The sequence below is a fragment of the Talpa europaea genome (genome assembly GCF_964194135.1).
Source record: "Talpa europaea genome assembly, chromosome: 1".
NCBI lineage: Eukaryota > Metazoa > Chordata > Mammalia > Eulipotyphla > Talpidae > Talpa > Talpa europaea.
In genome coordinates, this window is record NC_140073.1 from 11,405,475 (window position 1) to 11,429,322 (window position 23,848).

At 41.5% G+C, this 23,848-nt stretch overlaps 1 protein-coding gene across 1 annotated transcript; it reads right to left on the bottom strand.

The window, feature by feature from the left end:
* Nucleotides 1-15,635: 15,635 nt before the first annotated feature.
* Nucleotides 15,636-16,580, bottom strand: LOC311170833 (olfactory receptor 4C15-like; the record flags this gene model as incomplete). Its single annotated transcript, XM_084233285.1, has 1 exon — nucleotides 15,636-16,580. One exon carries the CDS (start codon nucleotides 16,578-16,580, stop codon nucleotides 15,636-15,638), a length of 945 nt encoding a protein of 314 aa, XP_084089411.1.
* Nucleotides 16,581-23,848: the final 7,268 nt, after the last annotated feature.

Sequence of the window (23,848 nt, forward strand, 5' to 3'; positions counted from 1 at the left end):
TGTTCCTCATTTTCACAACTTTGATGAATTTAATGTGTGTGTATGCCTAAAATCTGTATGGTATTTTCTGTTTGATCTCTTAGGTTTTCATGTTCATGCATTTGGGGGGGGCCACCTCTGTAGTCCATTTACCTGCACGGGTGCTTAACAGTTTATTTCCTCAGACTTAGAGCTGATCTCATTGGTGATATTAAACCAAAGGGGATTATAATATAACCATACAAAAATAGGCCAGTATTTTAGCCTTAATTCTTTTTTTCCACTTTTTATATAAACACTGCTAAAAATATGACACATTTTCAACGTCAGACCTTTTGCACTTGAGGTCTCTCTGCTAGAAGTGCCCACCGTATCACCTCACTCAGGCCAATGTCAGATAACCCCGTGCTCAGAGAGACTCCATTAGATCACTCTGTATTAGTTCCCCTCCCTCGGCAACCTGAATCTGTTTTCCGGACCTTGCTGCATAGTACCTGTTAGTCCCTGACCTGTTCCCCTTGGGCCCTTTCTCTCCCCTCTTCACCTCAGAAACCTCACTGGTTTCTTAGAGTCCAGTCGTTCTCTACGAGTATTTTATTTTGTTTTCTCACCTGCCATGTAAACACCCAACATTTGTCTTTGTCATCCTGACTTGCTGTGCTACAGAGGAGCCCCTCACATTCCTTCCATTTTGTTGTAAGTGGTCATTTTTTGTCTTTCCTTATGGCTGGCCAGTGTTCCATTGTGTGGACAGGCCACATCTTCTGGATGGAGGCCTCTGTGGTGGGCACACAGGTTGCTGCCTTTGCTTGGGGGTGACTTGGTGCTCGGTCTGCGGGGGAGGGGAGCTGGGCATCGTCACTCTCCAGGGCCTTTTCATCTTCCCCCTGAAAGTCCACTAAGCACCAACTCTCCAGCCCTCTCCCCCTGGCAACCACATTCTAGGCTCCGTTTCTGAGTTTGACCACTCTGGACACTCACCTAAGTGGGATTTCTCTACATGTGTCCTTGTTGGCTGGGTGGCTTATTGCACTTATTATAATGACTCTAACTTTCCAGAAGTTGCAGCCTGTATCAGAATTTCCTTGCTTGTTTGACAGTGAATCTGAATTGTGTAAATGCCACATTTTTTGCTTCTAGAGATTGATAGATTGTGAATGATGCAGCTGTGAGCATGGGGGTATAGATGGCTGTTTGAGTCGCTGCTTTAATTCTCTAGGGCGTAGCCCTGCAGTGGGATGGCTGTTTACATGTTGGTTTTTAAGGGAATGACCATACTGCTTTCCACAGCAGCTGCACCAGTTTACTTTCTTCCTTAAATGGCAAAGTAATATTGAAGTTTCTGGGCCTACCCCATGTTGTCTGTCCCTCACCCACTGTGGACATTGGCACTGTTTCTACCTTTGGCTATTATGAGCAGTGCTGCTAAAAATATTTGTGTACGAAATTTAGCTTGCACACCTGTTTTCAATTCTTTGGGGTATATATATAGGTGTGGAATGCTGAAGCATATGGTGATAGTATTTTTAACATTTTGGGGAAATACCAAAAATTTTGGTGAACATTTTTACACAAAAAGATTTTTGCCTGCATTTCAGAGCATTTCTTTAGGTCATTTTCCCACAATACATTTACTCTATTTAAAATAAAAATATTTTAAACTCCAGGGGCCTGTAGAGGGGCTGTGAGAAGCGCCTTCCTCAGAGACATGTGAGGACATCTTCCCACAGCCCTGCCAGCACTGCCCCTATCTCCCAACACCTCAAGCTTGCCCTCCCCTCCCCTCCTCTCCCCTCCCCTCCCCCCTCCCCCCTCCCCCTCCCCCCACCCCCTCCCCCTCCCCCTCCCCCCTCCCCCCCTCCCCCTCTCCCCCCTCCCCCCTCCCCCTCTCCCCCCTCCCCTCCCCTCCCCCTGCATTTCGGCTTATTTTGCCACCAGGCGGAGCTGGCCAGGGGGCCTCAGACCACTCATTTCCCAGCACCGTTGCTGTCGCTCCCTAGCGCCACCAGGTGGCGCCCGCCACCATTTTTCTGCACTTGGCCCCTAAGGCCCTTTCCGTTCCGCCCGTTTCGCCCTCAGCCACTTCTCCAAGCTTCACCAGCAACCAGCGACCGGGCTCTTCATGACGCTGCACTCGGGCCCTTCACTAGCTCCGCGTCCCCTTTCCCGCCGCAGTTCCTGTTCTGTGTGCCCCTTCGCGACCACTTCCCTCGCCCATCCACGCTGTTGTCGCTCTACGGGTTTCCTTGCACCAACCCTCCGGTCCACAAGGCGGCGCGCTCCGTTGCGCGCTTCCCCCTTTTGCCCTAGAAGCCCCTCCTTCCTCCGGTCACTTCCTGTCCCACTCGGCTGCGCGGGACTCGATTTTCCCACGTTTACCACCCCAGTCCACAAGGCGGCGCTCTCTGTAATTTTAGCACTTCCTTTGGCCCAGAAGCCCCTCCTTCCTCATCCCTAAGGAAAGGCACCCAGTGATGACGTAATGAGTAGGCGTCTTTCAGTCCGCAGCCATTTTGCTTTGTCCCCTACTCATTACGTCATCACTGGGTGCCTTTCCTTAGCGATGAGGGAGAGGATCCTGGGCCAAAGGAAGTGTTAAAATTACAGAGAACGCCGCCTTGTGGACTGGGGTGGTAACGTGGGAAAATCGCGTCCCGTGCAGCCGAGTGGGACTGGAAGTGACCGGAGGAAGGAGGGGCTCCTAGGGCAAAAGGGGGAAGCGCGCAACGGAGCGCGCCGCCTTGTGGACCGGAGAGCTTGCGCAAGGAAACCCGTAGAGTGGGCGAGGGAAGTGGTCGCGATGGAGCGCACAGAAAAGGAACTGCGGCGGGTAAGGGGAGCCAGTGAAGGGACCGAGTGCAGCGTCATGAAGAGCCCGGTCGCTGGTGATGCTTGGAGAAGTGGCTGAGGGCGGAAAGGGCCTTAGGGGCCAAGTGCAGGAAAACGGCGGCGGGCGCCACCTGGTGGCGCGAGGGAGCGACAGCAATGGCGCTGGGAAATGAGTGGTCTGAGGCCCCTGCCCAGCTCTGCCGGGAGGGGAGGGGGAGGGGAGGTGAGAGGATCTATGAAAATTCAATCATAGAAATTAATTGTAGCAATTAGACACAATAATTCTGAATAGCTTATAATGATGTGGAAAATGTTTATTTTACAATGTTAAATTATGAAAGTAGAATATAAAATCCTAGTATAATTTCACTACAAAAAAAGGAAAATATTGGGGCCTCCCCGGTGGCGCAGCGGTTGAGCGCTGGGTTGCGAAGCTGCCCGCGGCCTCTGCGGCGCCAGTTCGATCCCCGGCTGCTCCCCGGCCACCAGAGGAGGATCCCACATGGCGCGCAGACCTCTCCTGCCGCCCGCTGCTCCCCTCAGCAGTGTACTTCGGTCCTTCTGCCTGCTCTGCTCCCCGCTCTGGCTCTGGTGAATTCTCTCACCCTCCCGTGCTTCTGGCTGTACCCAGTGCATGTGTAAACCAAACAAATAAATAAAATAAATAAACATGCCTCTATAAAATAATAAAAAAAAAATTTAAAAAAAAAGGAAAATATTAATGAAATATACTTTATAACCTTTACATAGAAGGGAAATATTAGCATTATGTAGCAGTGAAAATAATTATCAATGTGGATTAATCTGACCTACATATTGTTGAAAGATTCAAGATAATAAATGTAAAATTTCATTAAATTTTAAATACTCAGCAAAATTAAAATTGTTTTAATTATACATTTAGTGATACATACTTATATGATATAATGAGCAGGGGAAATAATTTAGATGAAAGTCATATTGGTGCATGCTTATAGATTATGTGATGTGATTTCCTATTTCTTGACCTGGTTATTGGGAGTTCACTTTGTAATTCTCAAACCCTACATCAATGCTACCTGCCCGTATACACATGAGTAATATTTCAGTTAAAAATATTGGGAAACACTAGGAAGAAAGTACTCTCTAACTCATAAAAGCATTTATTTTTTTAGTTCATTATAGTTACTACTTTTCAGTTTTTCTATAATGGACATATCCCCATTTTATTAGCAGAGCCAGTCAACCAATGCTAACCAAAAAATTGTTGCTGAAATTACCTCCCTGGTCCCTGGCAGGTGAAAACTAATCAATTTTTTTAAGCCTTCAGAAATCCATTGTGGTTATAGAAAAACTACTAAAGAAAATAAGTGCTTCCCCCTAGTCAAGCAGGTGTGGGCAGAGCAGGAGCATTGGGAGTGTTAATGTCAAGGTCACCTCATTTTATTTTAGTGAGGGGATTTGGATTTCTAGCCTGAACCTATGATCCTGCTAGGTGTCAAATCCAAATAAACATGTTTTGCCTTTTTTTGCTCATTTTTAAATTAAGAAGTTTGTCCTATTTAATCCACAACTTTGTATACTTTTAGTTTAAAAAAAATGAAAAGACTAGACTTCAAAGTCTGGGCTCTGTTCAGCTTTCCAAGTACAAGAGTTCTGAAGTTGTATATGCCTATGGGGAGAACAAGACAAAATTATGAATGCAGTCATGATATCTAATGAAACGAAACTTTCTATAACTGAAAGATCCTTCCTGTGAGTAGTTAACTGCCTATACAGAAAGAAAAAAAAGATCAGAATAGAATAAAATTTCTGTGTTCCAAATCATATTGTCACACAGCAGTGTAAATCCAGTGTCCTGGCAAACAGCATGCTTTCATTTTCATCTCATCCTTGAGTTAAAATCCTGATTCATTTTAGCAGACTCCACAGGCAACAGGAAAGACCATGGCATTAAAATATTCATTTATACTTTTCGTGGTAATTCAAAAGTGGGCTTATGTACAGGCAAGCTTGCAAACCTATAAGGTCAGAAGCACCAGAGAAAGGTAACATCTAGATGATACTCACTATTCATATACATTTTTTCATTATAATTTTAGGATAAAATATTTTGTTGCCAGGTCAAAATAAGAAAACTATACTTACATGGATCATGATGTGGTAATAAGCCATAAATAAGATTTTTAGATGCTGTAACAACATTGATTATAGTTTTTTTTTATTAATGTGGATTCCTTTTTCATTCACAAAAAAAGCTGTCATGGCCACCCAGCATTAAGTCTCACTTACCTGAGCATCTTCTTCAACGTGAGCTTCATCAACTCCAGCATCAGGGTCTCTATTAGCCTAAAATAGATGATGTGTCAGAGGACTGAGTGACAGGAGCATTTTCATACAAAAGGAAAAATGGCTCCATCTGAAAGTTCATAAAGCTTTTCCTCTTAGGGAGGACATGTTTTTATAAAAGATAATAACAATGCTACCAGATTTCACTTTATCACACAGCACTATGCAAATACAATCTGTTCCTGTTGATCTGAAATTCAAATACAGTGATATTTAAAAAAAAAAAACCACCTATGAGTTAGCTACTAAGAGTTTAAGGTGGGGTATGCCAAAAGACAACCAAACTCAGGCAGCACACAGCCAGGATCCAGCAAATATCAGAAATGATTCAAAGAATTTTAAGTGAATTTACTTAACCATATTTAGCCCAGTCAGGCTTCAGAGTTTTAAATCCAACCGTAAATAGTCCTCACCCAATACCCATAGGAGAATGACCAACGTCCTCTGGTTGTGCTCTGAAGTGGCCCCACCACATCCTCCTCCAGGCTGGAGCCATATTCTGCAGCAGAATAATTTCAAGCTTATTTACAGCTTCTTTCATCTAGAAAAAAATAGCTCCTTCCCCATGAATCAAATGAGAAAGACATAAAGGAAGAAATATTTGATTCACTTAAATGTTCTCTACTCGCCCTCTGAGAGCCTAGAGACTAGAGGCAAACGCTTTCTGTGAGCAGCTAAAGGAGAAAATCTTAGCATTTCTGAATGGCTGAGTGATGAGTTTAGACTAGAACCAAATGCTTTTGGAAATTCTACACTGTTCACGGCGTGTCCTGTAAAGGAGGATATGGGAACAGTTAAGAACACAGAATGAGGTCAATGATGTTAGCCTCTTATGCACGCAGACACTCGCAGATACGGGGCCACACACATTAAAAGTGATAAAGTACATAATTTTGTTATCAATAAAATCACGTTAATTGTGAAACTGATAATTCTATTTGTGAATGTTTGTTTTCCCTAAGCACACCAGGGGCACAAACACAGTCCTGTCAATTAAATGAGAGGGATTGCTGCTGAGGTTTTCATTTCTCTGGTAGTTTTTGTTTAACATGCTGACATAGATTATTTTTCTTTTCTGACAGGATAAAGGGTAAGTGTGTTTAAAAATGCCTGTGGTGCATCATGTAATGGAAACATACAAGACAGGCCTGATAATTTCCATTTGCAAAAGCCAACATCTCCACAGGTGAGTCCCTTCATTTTTCAAACCAAAGAAGAAACAGAACTCTAAAGAGATTTTTTTCAGATTAAACACAATGGATTATGTACATCCCTTGGTAAATCTCTCCATCACCCTTAATAAGGGTGATGATAAGTAGAAAATCATTAACTTGGTGGGGGGGAACTGGCAGAGAAGCCCTGAACCAGGTGAAGGGAGCTGACGTAAATGTAATGGGGCAAACTGATACCCTGTGCCTGAAAAACACAGAAGTACAATCCTTCCTGCGGTATCGCTGGCAAAAATGAATAAATCTTAGTCCAAAGCTCAGCATGAATAAACATCAGTATTACACAGATTTCAATGCACATATTTCCCCCATGTTCTATAATCTCTACTAATACATTTACATAGTAAGTCCCTAGTGGAATGCCTAGCACCTCACTCCTAATTTCTGAGTTTTCTAAATTTTGCTGGGGCGTTAGCGCCCCCTGCTTGCCTGTGCATCCCTGGTCCTGTTGCAGTGACCTGGTGTCAACCTAAAAGCTACACCTTCCCCTTCCCACTCTTACGGAGACACCCCCACCCCCAGGGGATTCGCAGACATCGACGCCTTGCCTCTGGCAGGTATTCTATCACAGAGGGAATATTTTCAAAAGTGAAGATCACTGATTCATGGTGAGGATTTTTCTTGCCACAGAGAAATTCTGAAATCAGAGAAAGGAGTCACTGCTCTGGGACACAAGGAGAAGTATTCTAAGGTGCTGACTTTGATTTTCACAAGAAGACCGACCGGACGGCAGGGAAAAGTGGCTAACACAGCTGGGATGAGGCTAAAGGGGCAGAAGCATCCCAGAGAGGAGAGGAGGTGTGGTGTCCTAATGTGCAGCCTGGAGGCAGCCCCGGCTGGGGGGGGGGGGGAAGTATCACCATTGCCAAAGGACACTGGCCATTTTTTCAGCTTTGCAGATTTTCTTTTAAATTGAAAATATTATGGAAACCAGTAAAATAAATTATGGTACAAAAAAGAAAGCATAAATGATAACTGACTGGAGGGAAGGGTTGGCGGATTGGGGAGCTACACATGGGGAGTGGAAATGAAGGAAAGGAAAGGCCGCATGAATGTCCAGGGCTTCCCAATAAGCAAAAAAAGCAGTATGAGCTGAAAGCAAATTAATCATCCCATCCAGTAAGCATTTTCCTACAAGGAAATGGTTCAGTTAGCATGTATAATTCCATTCTTTCGTGCAGTGTTCCAGAAATCACTTAGAAAATAGGGTGAGCACGATAATGGTGAAAACTAAGACACTATCATTGAAAAGAAGAGTAGATGGAGCCTTAGCTCCTGCTCCTAGAGGGTCACCATCCGGATCCCTCTCAATGTCTCCATTAGTAAGATCACTGCATTGAAAATGAAAATCCATTTGGTATAAGGATGTAAGATGGTGTCAGGCCACGAAAGCGGTAAAGCAGTTGAATCTACAGTGGTTAGAAACAAGGCAGCTTGTGGAGGGAGGTCAGGGAAGCTACTGAGATGCTAAAACAAAAATTAAGTCAAATAAGCGAGAGGGAGAGATGACTGGCACTCACCGCCACAGTCCTGAATAGAAAGCGAGTGACCCACCTTGACGCCTAGCAGCCCAGCCTCGGGAGAGAAACAGGCCCTGGTTAGTTAGGACACAAGGCAGGAACCTATCACAGCTCCACTCCTCAATAATGTCTTCCTGTCTTTAATGTTTTCTTCCCCTTCCTGTCAGGTAAGATCTCTGTTTTACAAAAGCTCTTTTGGGATCAGGGTGATCCTCAGGCTATTCCCTGTGGGTGTGTCTGCATTGTTGGCCATTTTCAAAGGATTTTCCAAAAGAGCACAATAATGCAGCTTTTCCCTGGGGCTTACCTGCTCTGCTCTGACCGCCTAACAGGGCAGGGCAAAGGCTCAGTTCTCACCCACCTTACCCATACCTGCCCACCCCTCCCCTGCCTAGTCCCTCTCACAGACCCCCGTGCACTTTTTATATCATTAAGAAGCAAGACCACAGGGCTGTGTAGCCACACATATTCATGACAACCAAGGCGATGGAGCGCTCTACATCTACACACCCAGGACAGTATCTGGGGGTGAGGAAAAGAAGGGCAGGGCTACTCTGGTTTTGCTCCTTTCTTCCCAGACTTCCCGGGCCCCATGCCACCCCCCTTCCTGTGGCGCCCCATCAAAATGGGTCTTATTTATGGCAAGTTTTTGGGCCTCAGTTGCCCTGCTTTCGGCCACCTCAATAAGAGGATGGGCAACGGTGTTTTACCAGGAAAATACTCTCCTTTCTTCTCTCCCAACCACACTCATTCCAGTAATGGGAAGAAAACGCCACAACATGTAGTGTAAGACGAGGTGTTTCAGAAAGACAAAAGGGCACAGAATGAAAGGAAATTATATGCACACTATTGAAATGGGGATGGTCAGAGTGGTCCTTCCTACTTCCGCTTCTGGGATCTTGCAAGAGCAGCGGGGCTGGACTGCAACAAAGGGACACAGGCCCACGAGGGGTCTTTTGCCCCTTCCTGGCATTGCTTTCTCTGAGCCTTTGCTTTTGCTCTTTCTCCCCTAAATAAACTTTTCTTTACTCTCTAAATAAAGCTTTGCTTCTCTCCACTTATTTATCTGAAGGTTTGCTAAGAATTGCTTTTTATGGCTACGTGGGACAAGACCCTTGGGGTGGTTTAAGGGTTAGCAGGGTGAAAAACAACAGCAGCAACAGCAGCAATAATCACGGTAACAACACACACCGGCTTCAGTACCATTAACTAGTTCTGATAAAAATCTGTTGATCAGAATACACAAAGGAAGCGAGTAAGGAAAAAAAAACCCACTTTAAAAATGAGCACAGGACTTGAGCAGACTCTCTCCAAAGCACACATACAAATGATCAACCAGCCCCTAAAAAGACTTGCAACATCACTAGTCATTATGGAAATACAAATCAAAATACAAATTAAAACAATAGATTCCCCTTCACACACACTACCATGGTTAAAGCAAAGAAATTTTTAAAAATATTGTAAGTTACACTTGTAGAAACATAAAATGAAGCAGTCTGTGCTTAAAGTCATTTGGCATGTACCCAAAATGTTAAAAATACTATCACCATATGCTTCAGCATTCCACACCTAGATATATACCCCAAAGAATTGAAAACAGGTGTGCAAGCTAAATTTTGTACACATTTATAAGCAACACTGTTCATAATAGCCAAAGGTAGAAACAGTGCCAATGTCCACAGTGGGTGAGGCATAGACAACACGGGGTAGGCCCAGAAACTTCAATATTACTTTGCCATTTAAGGAAGAAAGTAAACTGGTGCAGCTGCTGTGGAAAGCAGTATGGTCATTCCCTTAAAAACCAACATGTAAACAGCCATTCCAGTGCGGGGCTACGCCCTAGAGAATTGAAAGGAGCGACTCAAACAGCCATCTGTACCCCCATGCTCACAGCTGCATCATTCACAATCTATCAATCTCTAGAAGCAAAAAATGTGGCATTTACACAATTCACATCCACTCTCAAACAAGCAAGGAAATTCAGATACAGGCTGCAACTTCTGGAAAGTTAGAGTCATTATAATAAGTGCAATAAACCACCCAGCCAACAAGGACACATGTAGAGAAATCCCACTTAGGTGAGTGTCCAGAGTGGTCAAACTCAGAAACGGAGCCTAGAATGTGGTTGCCAGGGGGAGAGGGCTGGAGAGTTGGTGCTTAGTGGACTTTCAGGGGGAAGATGAAAAGGCCCTGGAGAGTGACGATGCCCAGCTCCCCTCCCCCGCAGACCGAGCACCAAGTCACCCCCAAGCAAAGGCAGCAACCTGTGTGCCCACCACAGAGGCCTCCATCCAGAAGATGTGGCCTGTCCACACAATGGAACACTGGCCAGCCATAAGGAAAGACAAAAAATGACCACTTACAACAAAATGGAAGGAATGTGAGGGGCTCCTCTGTAGCACAGCAAGTCAGGATGACAAAGACAAATGTTGGGTGTTTACATGGCAGGTGAGAAAACGAAGTAAAATACTTGTAGAAAACGACTGGACTCCAAGAAACCAGTGAGGTTTCTGAGGTGAAGAGGGAAGTGGGGGAGAGAAAGGGCCCAAGGAGAACAGGTCAGGGACTAATATGTATATGCAGCAAGGTCTGGAAAACAGATTAGGTTACAGAGGGGAGCTAATATATAGTTAGCCTGACTAATGGGGTCTCTCTGAGGAGGGAGTTCTTTAACAATGACAAAATATCTAAGAAAACATTTGAAGGAGGACAAAACACCTGCACAATAAAAAAAAACTATAAAATAATGTTTAAAGAAGTTGAAAATACAAATAAGTGGCTATTCTGTGCTCGTGATTGGAATAATTGATATTATTGAAAGGTGCAGACTTCCCAAAGTAAAGTCCACTGGCATTTTCCACAGAAACAGAACCAACCATCCTGAAACGTGGGGGGAGCACAGAGGACCTGGAGGAGGCAGAAACTCGAGAGTGAAGTTGGAGGCATGTTGCTCCCTGACTTCAAACTTTTCATGGGACACAAAGTCTCAACTAAAGTCCAACAAAGATTATGAGATTAAAATTAAAGTGGGCATTTGAACCCAGGAGCAGCCTGACAAATCTTATTTCAGAAACCAAGAGTCTGAGTCGGGTTTCAGGGCTAGGAAGAGTCACCGACAGGAAGAACGTGGTTATTGCGGACGGGAGGGGCCTCTGCCCCCCTGAGTCCCCCCCCCCCAGACACAGGCTGGTGCCGGAGGAAGGCAAAGCCCTTTCCACCCCAGCCTTTTTAAAGCACGCCCTGCGGACATGCAGAGGCCGAGCGCCCGCAGCTAATTCTCTATCAGCCTCCAAGGTCAGCCGCGGGTGGAGACGGGCCCCAGATCCCGGGGAGACAGGGAGGAGCAGCTCTGACCTGGCCTCTGGGCGGTGGCTTCGCCCTCCCGCCGGCTCGACCTGGGGCGCTGTGGGGAGACACGAGCAGGCTTTCCCGCCCCCCCCCCCACCCCGCGCTCTGCATTAGTGCTGATCCCTGTGGAGCTACACGCAGCCTGAGGGCCGACACCTGCACAAGGTGCGGGCAGGCACAGGTGGGCACACCTGGGTTAATAAGGGCGGCGCCAAGGGGACGCCAGCGAAGAGAAAGAGCAGAGGGAACCAGGAGAGCAGGAGGGGAGACCGCCGGAGAGCCCAGAAAGAGTGAAGATTCGCGGGGGGCTGGGAGATGGCAGCCCCAGAAAACTTCACCGTGTTCCCAAACTGTTCTAAACGCCCCGCGACACACACGCGCAGAGCCCGGCAGCCCCCAGCGCAGGAGCGCACAGGACGCGCTCTTGGGGCGGGGGAGACGGGGCATGCTGGGGTCACGCTCAGACAGGAGCCCGGACCCCTTTGTTCCTCCAGGCCCAACAATGAACCCACAAAGGCCCCCCAGTTTCCCACGCCCAGCCCTCCCCCCACCGGGCCCTCCGACGGGAGTCCCGCGCAGCCCGCCGCCCCCCGGGATGTCCTCACCGCGGCTGCTCCTCGGGGCGCCTCTCCCGGGCCGAGACGCTCCCCAGGTCCAAGCGCAGACAACAGCTCTACCCCGGGCCCCAGAGGCACAGGTTCCCCACCAGCACCGCCGCCGCTGCAACCCCTAGACGCCAGCGGGCTGGGCGGGCAGCGCCTGCGCGGTCAGAGGGACGTGCAGGTGCAGCAGGTTGGGGATGGGGCGGGACCCACAGCTCTCGCCGCCCACGCCCGCCCGCCGGTCCCACCGCGGCCGTCTGGAAATTGAAACTTAAATGAAGGCAAGTAGCCCAGGTCTTCTCCAAAAACAGTGTCAATGAAAATTCCAGGTAGGCACTAAAAGGGCAGACGGGTCTACCTGGACTTAAAAACTTGCTCAGCACTATTTACAACAGGTAAGCTTTGGAAGCAACCCAAATGCCCAAAAATAGATGACTGGATCAAGAAGATGTGGTACATATATACCATGGAATATTACTCAGCATTCAAAAAAGATAAACACATGCAATTTGCAGCAACATGGATGGCACTGGAAGGGATCATGGTCAGCGAAATAAGCCAGAAAGAAAAAGAAAAATACCGGATGGTCTCACTCATAGCAGGAATCTAGAAAACCTAAATAAGGGACCATGAAAAAAACTAAAGTAAAAAGCAGAGTCAACAAGCAGAAAATGCATACATTGTGCAAAATGAAAACAGATGTAAAAAATATATAAAATAAAAATAAATAAAAATAAAAAAACTTGCTCAGGATTATTTAGCAGTGACCACAGATGTCTCAACAAACTAGCCCCACCCGGTGATAATGGTAAAATGGGTGTGTGGATACTCTGGGCGCTCTGGGCTTAGCCCCCGCCCCACAACTGTCGCCATCATGATGCCCAGCGGTGCCGCATCACCCGTCCTCGCCACCAGGCGGCAGGCTCTGCTGCTTCTCTGTCTGGGTTCCTCGGGGCCCTTTCCACGCCCCATAGACCTTCAGTCTTTTCTCAGCCCTTCATGCAGGCTACAGCTCATTTATGTATATATGGAAATTTTTAACTATTCCCCCAGGGTTTTCATGTAGAATGTTTCTAATTATTTGTTACTATAAAGAAAGTGCTGGTGAACAGTTTTACACATAGTTGATTTTATCTGTATTTCAAAACATTTCTGTGGGTCATTTTCTAGAACTAGAATGACTATATCAAGCAGCATACTCTAAATTCACAATTCTCTGCATAAGGGTGGTACAAAGTTATTCTTTTCTCAGAAATGAATATACATATTTCACCTCACATTTGCCAACGTTTGACTCTACAAACTGTTTCACATCATAACCATCATGACATTGAATTATCAGGCTGCCCATGTATATTGTCATTCAATGACTCCCATGGCAACACTGATATAATAATAATGAATGCAAACATAAATGAAATGACCAGAGAATGCAAGAAAATGTGAACAAGACTTTTATCGGTCATTTTAAATTAGCTATTTAGAATTTTATAGCCTAATCATAGAACTTCTCACATTTCAACAACCATGCCTTCCATTCGACTCTTTAAGCCATAATTTCTACATTCCTGAAATGTTATGTTTTTTAACACTGGCCACAGCTGTGCCTTCCACAAATTGCCATCAGCAGGGAGGATAGATGGAAACTGACTGCTACAATGGAAAATGGTCCCACTCACACCAGTCATGTTTCTCATCATTCATGTAGGATCAACACAGGATGGCACAAGGGAAGCAAGAGAGGGCATTAATTGGATTGGTTGTCTTTGGTTAGGAGCACAGATAAGGTACTTATTGTGGTAGGAGGGAAGGTAGCATGTAATTGATTTCGGTGCTAGCATGTTGATATATGGTGTTGTATGAAATCACTAATCTGGTGGTATAAATTTTCTCATTAAGATACGAAAAACTTCATGTAATGTCTGCCAAGAAGTTCTGTGCTTGCAATAGATTTTTAGACTGATACCCTTTAAAGTCAAACACCTTTTTACTTCTACTTTGTTGTTTTTGTATCATTAATAGCATTGAATATTTTCATTCTAACATAAAGAGAATCTTAGTTACTAGTTAACAGCAAGTTCACATAAAATAAAATAGTAGGACCAAGTTTGTTTCAGAACTTAGCATGTTTAACAAATAAAAGTCAGAGAGTTGTAAAGACAAAGATATTTAATGAGTAGAGATATTTAATATGAATTAATTTGAGTGACATATGGGGCAGATAAGAGGGCGAAATATGGTTATCTAACTGAAAGTTATAATTTCAGCATGAAAAATCAGTACAGCTCTTGCCTATGTAGTAAAAGAAGTCAATTCTGGACCTAAATTCAACATTAGGAAATATTTCAATAACAAATGTTCATAAGGATACTCCAAGTCTTTAACTCTTTAATTAAGACAAAATATTTTATCATTAGTTAAATATACATCCACTTCTATCTTCTTTGCTTCATATTATTTAATAATGTAATCCTCATTCTTCATTTAAATATTATCATTTAAGCAAGTTATCTTTGTTTCTCATTTGAACAGAACATTTTCTTGCAAAGTAGGTGTAGCCATTTGCATTGTTTTCTATATATAATTTCTGACCTCTGTACAGAAAGTTTTACTTTCTGCATAGTTACATGTGGCTATAAGTAGAGTAGAAAACTAATAGACAGCCCCTCTCTCTGGCATTCTCCCTACAAGTCACATAAGCATCAAGTCCCGGCCATCAAGTCCATTACATCCTAGAAAAGCGAAATCCTGAGCAATCAGAGACGTATGCCAATAGATACCAACTTCAAATCAAGTTCTTAGTCTGCATGATGAAGCAAATACCAAAGCATAAATTAATACTTAAGTAAATAAGGGTGAAGAGGAGAAAAGGACAGAGACTGAATGAAGTCAGGAGAGGGTGACTTGTGAGCAGACATGAAGAAACAAGGGGAATTATGTGCACGGACAGCAAAAGATGAGACAGGGGAGAGGATACTGAAAGTCAGAAGGCAAGCAGATGAAACAATTTTAGAAAGGTTCCTTTGACACATTTCATGACATGTTTAGCTTCTTTCTTCCTGACAAACTGCACTCGCCTCTGAACCAGAAAGTGGGAGTGGATGTAGTTCTAGAACTTGGCAAAAATTGTATAGGAGCTTAAAAACCCAGTTTTGGAGAACAGGCAGCCCAGTCTTGTAACTGTGTCCCTGAAACATCAGCTCTAGCCAAAATTTTTCAAATGAAAGGACACCCAATATAGAAACTTCTGCCATGTCGTAGACTCTGTGCTGAGGCCACAGAAGGCTTCAGAACTCTGAACCCCTGTAACTCCTCCTTAGGGAAAAGGTTCTTCAAGAACATTTGAGTATAGATTACACCATTTTCAGATAGAGGAGGCAACAGAAAGAAAACTTCTGGCAACCTCAAAATCTATCAGTGTCCTGAATTGAAACTCTTCCCACTTGAAATAGTTTGCATTGCACTTTATAATTTCTAAATACTTACTTCCACAAAGGATTTTTCAAAGTATGGAATGAATGGCGAGGTGTCAGACAGAGTATTTCTCTTTTAATTTTTTTTAATTATTGAATTCTAAGAAAACATAAAATACAACACTTTTCATTCAGATGAGTATAGAAAATTGCTAAATCAGGATTCATAAGTAATCTGAGAGTGAAAATATTTTTTTCCAGATCCTCTATATACACAGTCTGATATATTGCTTTACTTATATCCATCAAATAGTCCATCCCCATACACTTTTTGTTTAAGAAAGTTTAACATTTTTACTAATAACTATAAGCCATTTTTAAATTTTAATGCTTTATTTTTTTATTAGATGCCAACAATAATCTGTTCCACAGTTTCCTCATGGCATTTTTCACATCCCTATTCCTGAAGGTATAAATCAAAGGATTGAACAAGGGAGTTAAGATGGTGTAAAAGATGGCCACCATCTTGTCAAAAGAGAAAGCAGCTGGAGGCCGTGCATACTCAAAAATACAGGGGACAAAAAACAGAATCACAACGGCGACATGAGACCCACAGGTGGAGAGGGCTTTCCTCCGCCCTTCAGAACTGTGGTTTCTCAGAGAGATCAAGATGACACCATAGGAGACAACCAACAGGGAGAAGATGATGATACAGATAAAACCACTGTTGGCAACCACAACAAGTCCAAAGACATGTGTGTCAGTGCAGGCAAGCTCCAGCAATGGGTACAAGTCACAGATGAAGTGATCAATGACATTGGGGCCACAGAAGGGTAGCTGGAAAGTGAATATAATTTGAAAAATAGAATGTAGGAAGCCCCCTGTCCATGCTACTCCCATCAGAATCCCACAGAGTTTCCAGTTCATGATAGAGGAATAGTGCAGGGGTTTGCAGATGGCCACATAACGGTCATAGGCCATGGCTGTGAGCACAAACAACTCCACCCCAGCAAAGAAGTGTTCCGCAAAGAGTTGGGTCATGCAGCCTTCAAAGGAGATGGTTTTCCTTTCATAGAGAGAATCCACAATCATCTTTGGGACAATGACTGAGGAGAAGCAGGCATCCAAGAAGGAGAGGAAAGCCAAGAAGAAGTACATTGGGGAGCCCAGGAGTGTAGGGCTGCTGATGATGGTCACCACGATGAGCAAGTTGCCCCCAACAGTTGCAATGTAGACACACAGAAATACAACAAAGACAATTTTCTGAATATTTGGATTCTGTGAAAGTCCCATGAGGACAAACTCTGTTACAAAGCTTTGGTTGTGCATGACTTCCAGCAAAAGATGAAAGACACCAGAGTGAGGGTATAGGACCCACAATATTGAGAAAGAAAAATTTCTATAAGGCTAGTTTATGGCATTAAGATAGTCATCACGATGCCAGTGTCACCATGTGGAAAAAATCTTCTGTGCTTATGTCATCATGGAGAACACAGTATTAAAAATTCATTAAAGATGGTGGTGGAAGGTCTAGCAGATGAGGTGAAAATAAATTATTAAATAGTTTTTAAAACACAGAGTTCAAAATGGGAGAAGTATCTACATGCAGTGGGCTGAGAAATAGCTTGTATCTCAGCTGCCAGCTCTGATCACTTAGTACTGGTTTAATGGAGTAAATTGTTGAGGAGGTTTCTGAATCCACATCCAAATCTGAGGAAGGGAGGACTGCAATGTATTGTCATATTTGCACGACTATCCCTGATCAGACACTGAGCTACATACAAATAGAAGGAATGACACGCTATTTAATTGGGGTTAAATGTCCAGCTATTCTCCAATGATTCTTAAAATGTCTAAAATGACATGACCTTTATAATGAATTAATTAACTTCTTATAAGAGAATGATCTATGGGAAAGCCCCCAATTCTACATTAAGACACATACTTATGTGTATGTTAAGTGTTTTTTCTCCTCATTCCCCATTTTAAAGTAAGTTTATAAGTGGGGGCAATTTGCTCATCATCAACTAAGGAATGTTGATGATCTCCAGTTTAAGCAGCAAAAGCAACTGTTGAAGGGCATAGTCCCTAAGAAATCAGATCAAGTTTAATGTTCTTATCTCTATTCATTGGTAGGAAAATCATCCAAAAATTGTAAAATAAAACAACTAACAGAAACCAGATCTAAAATATTAGTACAGAAACTCTGGTTCCCACACTCAAGTTCTTCCCATTATATCAACCCAGAAAGGAACAAGTAGTTTTCTTTATTTTAGCAAGAAATTCAGAGCCATATAGATTTTCTACTGCCTCCATCCACAGGTAGGGATTAAAACCTTCTGATTCCTTTGTTCATGTCTGAATGTGGTCACTTGATGAGGACAGAGGAAAATGATTATCAATTCAGGAAGTAATGGTTCAATTACATGCAGATAGAAATTGGCATCAACCACATAAGCAATAAAAATGTGTATTTGATGTAGCTAGAGAATTGAAACTTTATTAATTACTTGCTAATTATTCATACAATATAGCCTAATGCATTCAAGGTCAGCCCTGGGAATACCTGTTCATTTATATACCTCCCTGCTCATCTCACAGGATTATAATGAGGCTCAGTTGGAAAATATGAAATGTTGTTTATGATAAAATGCCCTTACCAATAGTGGCTACCATTCTCTCTTTTAAAAAGCCAGTCACCTTACCCTTAGAAAGCTTCTCCATGCATCATCCAGATAATTAATCCAATATTTGAGGTCATTTTCCATAGGTAGAGACAGTCAAAAAAAGATGGATTCTTCACCTGCATATATATAACAGAAATTTTTATATATAAATATATATGTATATATGTATGCTGTTGTATATGTGTGTACATATAATCTGTTTAATATGAAAATAAAGAGGTTTATTAATTATTAATTATTAAGAATTAAAGTTTACTTTTAAGCAAATAAAAAATATTTACACCATTAATAAAACTAATATACAGTTGCACATGCCAATAAATCTTTTACTTACTTTAAAATAACCATTTAATCCAATACATTACTGGGCAGTAGGCATTCCTAAAGACTGCTTGCATGTGCACACTGTCACCATGGGAAAAAGAGTTTAAACAAAATCTATCAGGGCAATAGAGAAGTTTAAAAATGTTTCAAAAAGTAAAGACTATTAATCTACAGCCCAGTTATCAGCTTATTAATCAGTTATCAGCTTATCCTGGGGACAAAACAGGAGAGAGAAAGAAATGAGTAAATGCTGAGCTGCAGATTCAGACAAATCAATGTTCAAATTTAGGCATTTCTATTTAGTAATTTTTATTTCCTGAAACAACTTACTTAAACCTCTCAAAGTCTCATATGCTACTTCTAAGGCATTCTTAAGAACACCTACTAATAGAGTTCTTCTTGTGAGATTCAGACAAGGCAATACACATCAAAACAGTTATGCAGTTAGAAGCACAGGGGGAAAAATCACAATGAATGGTCAAGATAAGATCCAGAGCTGTGGACCCCCAGAAGTGACGATGTTTTTACTCCTAATTCCTGTTTTAACATGATCAAGACTGAAAACTATCTTTTCTTATCCCTTTATTTATTTGCCAATATAAAATGTGTTTGTGGTCACAGTGCAGATAAAATATTGTTTAATTGTTCAACGCTTTTAAAAGTTCTTAATAACCCCTGAATAAATTACTGTGGCCCTCAGACCCATATGTGACTCTCTTCAAGGGAGCTTCACAAGGAAAAAAAAAAGCCAAAATTGTGAAGAGGTGAAAAGAATACCACAGTTCTATATTAATATAATTGTTAGGCTTCTCACTTCTCTAATCTGAGGAGTGTCTAAGAATTGAACCACTTTAGATTTAAAATGTTCATTAAAGATTTTTTTAAATCAATCTATTTTTCAAAATAAAAGGAATTTCCAATATTAGCATTAAAACTCTGACAATATCAAATGTTTTCATCATCATAAGGTTTACAATTTTAAGTTATTTTCAGAGTAATTGCCCTAAATGAGTTGCTCTGGACTGCATCCCAGAAAAGGGACAGTGGTGGAAAAAATCAGTTAAATATAAATAAAATGGTGTTTTGTTTAAGAGTAACACAGCAATACTTATGTCACAGTTTTGACAAATATATTTAAGGTAAAGTAAGAGAACATGGGAAACTAAATGCGAAGTATACAGGAATTCTCTACACTTTCTTGACAACTTTTCCTTAATCTACAACTACTCCAAGATATTTAATGAAAAATCATACAACCATTGTTCAGTTTTCACTATTAAATAAGTATAGTCCTGCTTTATCACTTAATATCCATATGTCACTGAAGCATCCACTCTCATAAACTAGAGAAAGTAGCCCTTGTTTAAGCTACCTGACCCACAGGAAACAAATTCAACAGTTATTATAATGGGATTGGCAACCAAAAAGCCCAAAAGAAGGTTGAAATACTGATGTCAGCATTATTTTTAAGTAAAGCTGCACACACAAAATGAACTGGAAAATTAAACAGATCCTAAGAATAAAATATGCATCTTACTCATAATCATATTATTTTCAATTCTAAAACTGCAATGAAATTATTTCATTCATATAATTCTTTTAGAAAATTGTTTACTAAGTAATAGAATTATCAACAAGTTTTTATTCTTCATATCATTAACCCCACCCCTAAAAATTATTACAGAATTGTAAGGAGGCAGCATTTCATACTTATAACAGTAAAAATTTGAAAATATCTTAAATATTCAATAATAGGAAGAAGTCTATATAAATCAGACTAAAACAAATTAATAGTACATAATGCTGTGACTAGAACTCTACATGAAGACAAGACACTGAATTTCTATAAGAGTAATTAAAATAAAAATTATAACTGCTTATTTGTACAAATATTTGAATTTCAAAATCAAGAAGATAAAATGTCAAGAATGTGTGATATATTAATACCAATGTGCTATAATAAAACTTAGAAATAAGTTTAAAACTCACAATACTGTATTTTCTATCATCTTATTGTTCAGAGAAAGGATAAAGTATTTGAGAATCGTATTCTCTCTCTAATATAATTTTTTTGCATAGGAGGAATTAACATTTTAATATAATATATAATCTTACACTACAAACTTTAGACAGTTGTAAACTCCTATACGAAGTCAGATAGATCATAATTTCAGCTGTCCCCCTCCATCCTCTGTACTCACTTTGCAATCAAGTTCAACTTCATGTACCCTTAGAGAAAGCAACTACCTCTGCTCCTACTTCTCCTAGAAGAGTCCAGGCTCTTTCTTTTCTTAACACTCTTTCATATGTTGGGGCTGCTCCAGAGTTGGCTCCGGGGCCCTCAAGACCATGACCTGTATGGGCTGTGAGCCATCTCTTGTGACTGTGACCTTGGGAATTTTGCCTCCTCACTCTCCCCGAATTTGTTTTGACAACAGACTAATCCTAATAACATCAAAGTTTCTAAAAATAATAGATATTCCAGTTTCAACTTCGAAGTGTATATGTGTGTGTATGTATATATATAAAATATGTACATGTATATAATATGTATACATATATACATATATATTATATAATATTATATATATTATGTAAAATGTATGAGGAATTTATAGTAAGGCTGTTATTTATATGTAGTTATATTTCTAGTGGCAAATTACAGATGCATTTAAAAGTAAACTCCTTTAGATTACACTGGTATATATTTTTCTAAATAAATATTATGTTCTATTACTGACATAGCAAAAGAATGGAATGGAAACCATATGCAAAGTTTTTTTTGTGTTTTTGGTTTTTTTTAAGATTTCTTTATTTATTTATACAAGCACTGGGTACAGTCAGAAGCGTGGGAGGGTGAGAGAATTCACCAGAGCCAGAGCAGGGAACAGAGCAGGCAGACTGATGAAATACACTGCTGAGGGGAGCAGCGGGCGGCAGGAGAGGTCTGCGCGCCATGTGGGACCCTCGCGGTGGCCGGGGATCGAACCGGCGCTGCAGAGGCTGCGGGCAGCTTCGCAGCCCAGCGCTCAACTGCTGTGCCACCAGGGGAGGCCCCATATGCAAAGTTTTGATGTCAAATAGCTGCATCTTCTCTAAGTCCATAAAGGATTTGATTTTAAATTGTTATTTTTGTTGAGTGATTTGACATCCATGCTCTTTTTGAAGATGAGTTTTAAAAATAATAGTATTCCTTGATCAGGACTCTTATTATCTTTCATGTCTAATCACAAACAGGTTTCCCCTTTGCCAGTGTGACCTGATTATCCTGACCTTTTCCTGCCTTAGAGTTACTGCACCAGCTTTTCTCTCTTGCCTTGAATGCTCTTCCCATGAATGTGTTTAAGGCTGGCCCTATCACAACATTCAGACATCAGTTTAGTTATCATCTCACAGCAAAGCCCCGGTCCACCTAACTAGGGTTACACAATCACATACATCACCCAGTACAATTTCCTGAGAATCAGTTATCACTATGTGACTTTATTATCATTTAACTATAGGTTGTCTCTTACATTAGAATTGTAAAGGGGACATAAATTGTTTTAGTCATGACTGTATACTGAGTATCTGGAGTAGAGTCTGACATTTTGTACAAGCCAGTAAATATTCCTGATAAACTATAGGCCATGTGGTTATTGAAAAAATGGTGATTATAGAAGCTATGTGCCTAGTTTTTTTGTATATAAAACTAAAAACCTTGATTTAAATATCTTGTTTGAAACACTGTACCTGATATTGTAATTATTTTCATCACATGTATATAATATAGACATACAAAAATCCTAACAGTATATTAATCATACTACGACCCCAATATATCTTCCCATATACCTAGTTAAGTAAAGTAGTTTTATAACGGATCAGTGTTTCTCTAGTGACATCCAAAGCAAGATCTGGAAAACATAAACATGATTTGGATTAAGAAAAACCCAAATCTGAATGTAACAACAAGAATCAATCTCCTATAGTCAAAAAAAAAAAAAAAAACCTTAAGAGTTCCTCTTTACTCACAAGAATATAGAGGTATTAATATACCATGTTTTTGTGGCACTCGGAAAAAAATTAGAATATATAGACACTAGATTCTTTAGTCTCTTGACTCCAGCATGATAGCTTCTCATCCTGCTTCTCAAAATGATGAAAAATGGAGTGGAGAATTTTGGTGAATTCGTGGCCTCCATATTAAATCACAAACTACAAATCTGAGATTGGACTTGCTTCTGAAAGCTTCCTCAATGGACAACTTTCAGCAGACAAAAGGGAAATTTCAAACTCTCCTGAAGTCCCTGTTTTATTTATCCACCCCTACTTCTCACCCAGCCTATGAAATTGCAAATATCAAAGTAGACAAAGACTTTTAGACATACATTCATCCAATAATTTTTTAAATATTTTTATTGGTGTACCACTGGTTTACATTTTTGTTAGTATTTTGGAATTACAGGTATTACCCTTCAGGTGTAATCTCCTTGCACACCCACTACCAACGCACTCAAGTCCATTGTGCTCTCTCCCCACCCTGCTCTCTTCCTTCCACTAACGACTCTGGATTTCTCGTTTCCATGGTCAGCATTCAAGGCTTGGTTTAAAAGTTTGTCTTTGATCCTTAGTTTGGTTTCTCTATATTCTACCTAGAAGTGATACCATCTGGTGTGCATCTTTCTCCTTGAAGTGTATTTAGCTTAGCATAATCATGAGGTGCTTGGCGACATCCAAACGTACCTTGAATGAGTAAACATAATCCTGCATTATAGGGAGTATAATCTTGCTGAGAATGCAGAGAAAATGAAACTCAAGTCTTATTTGAAAATAAATTTTAAAGCATATTTAAATTTCAAGTATATATATATTTTTTTTTAATTTTATAGAGGCATGTATTATTTATTTATTTATTGTTTGTTTGTTTGTTTGGTCTATACATGCACTGGGCACAGTCAGAAGCGTGGGAGGGTGAGAGAATTCACCAGAGCCAGAGCAGGGAGCAGAGCAGGCAGAAGGACCGAAGTACACTGCTGAGGGGAGCAGCGGGCGGCAGGAGAGGTCTGCGCGCCATGTGGGACCCTCCTCCGGTGGCCGGGGAGCAGCCGGGGATCGAACCGGCCCCGCAGAGGCCGCGGGCAGCTTCGCAACCCAGCGCTCAACCGCTGCGCCACCGGGGAGGCCCTCAAGTATATATTTTTAAAGTATATTTTGTGATCACTGATGCTGAGGATATAACAGAATGAAGAGTTGTGAAACAACTGAAGGAGAAAGTCATCAGGAAAGATTTGTCCAAGAGGGAGAGTGTTGATCTGAAAATGGAGAACAATGTGAAGGAGTCAGCCAGTGAATATCTCTGGGAATGTGAATACAGCAGTGAGCAGATTAGTGCAAACCAAAACTCTGAACTGGAAACCGCATGAATTAATCAAAAGAGAGGTTTAAAAAAAATAAATGACAAGATCTCTATGCAAAGTGGGATGGAGCAGAAAATATACTGAAGAGACAGAGAGTTCTTGATACTATTGGTGTGTGCCCAATGAATCTGAATGAATGAGAGGGTGAAATTTCATAGTCCTAATAAGATTTTCCAAAATATGTAAG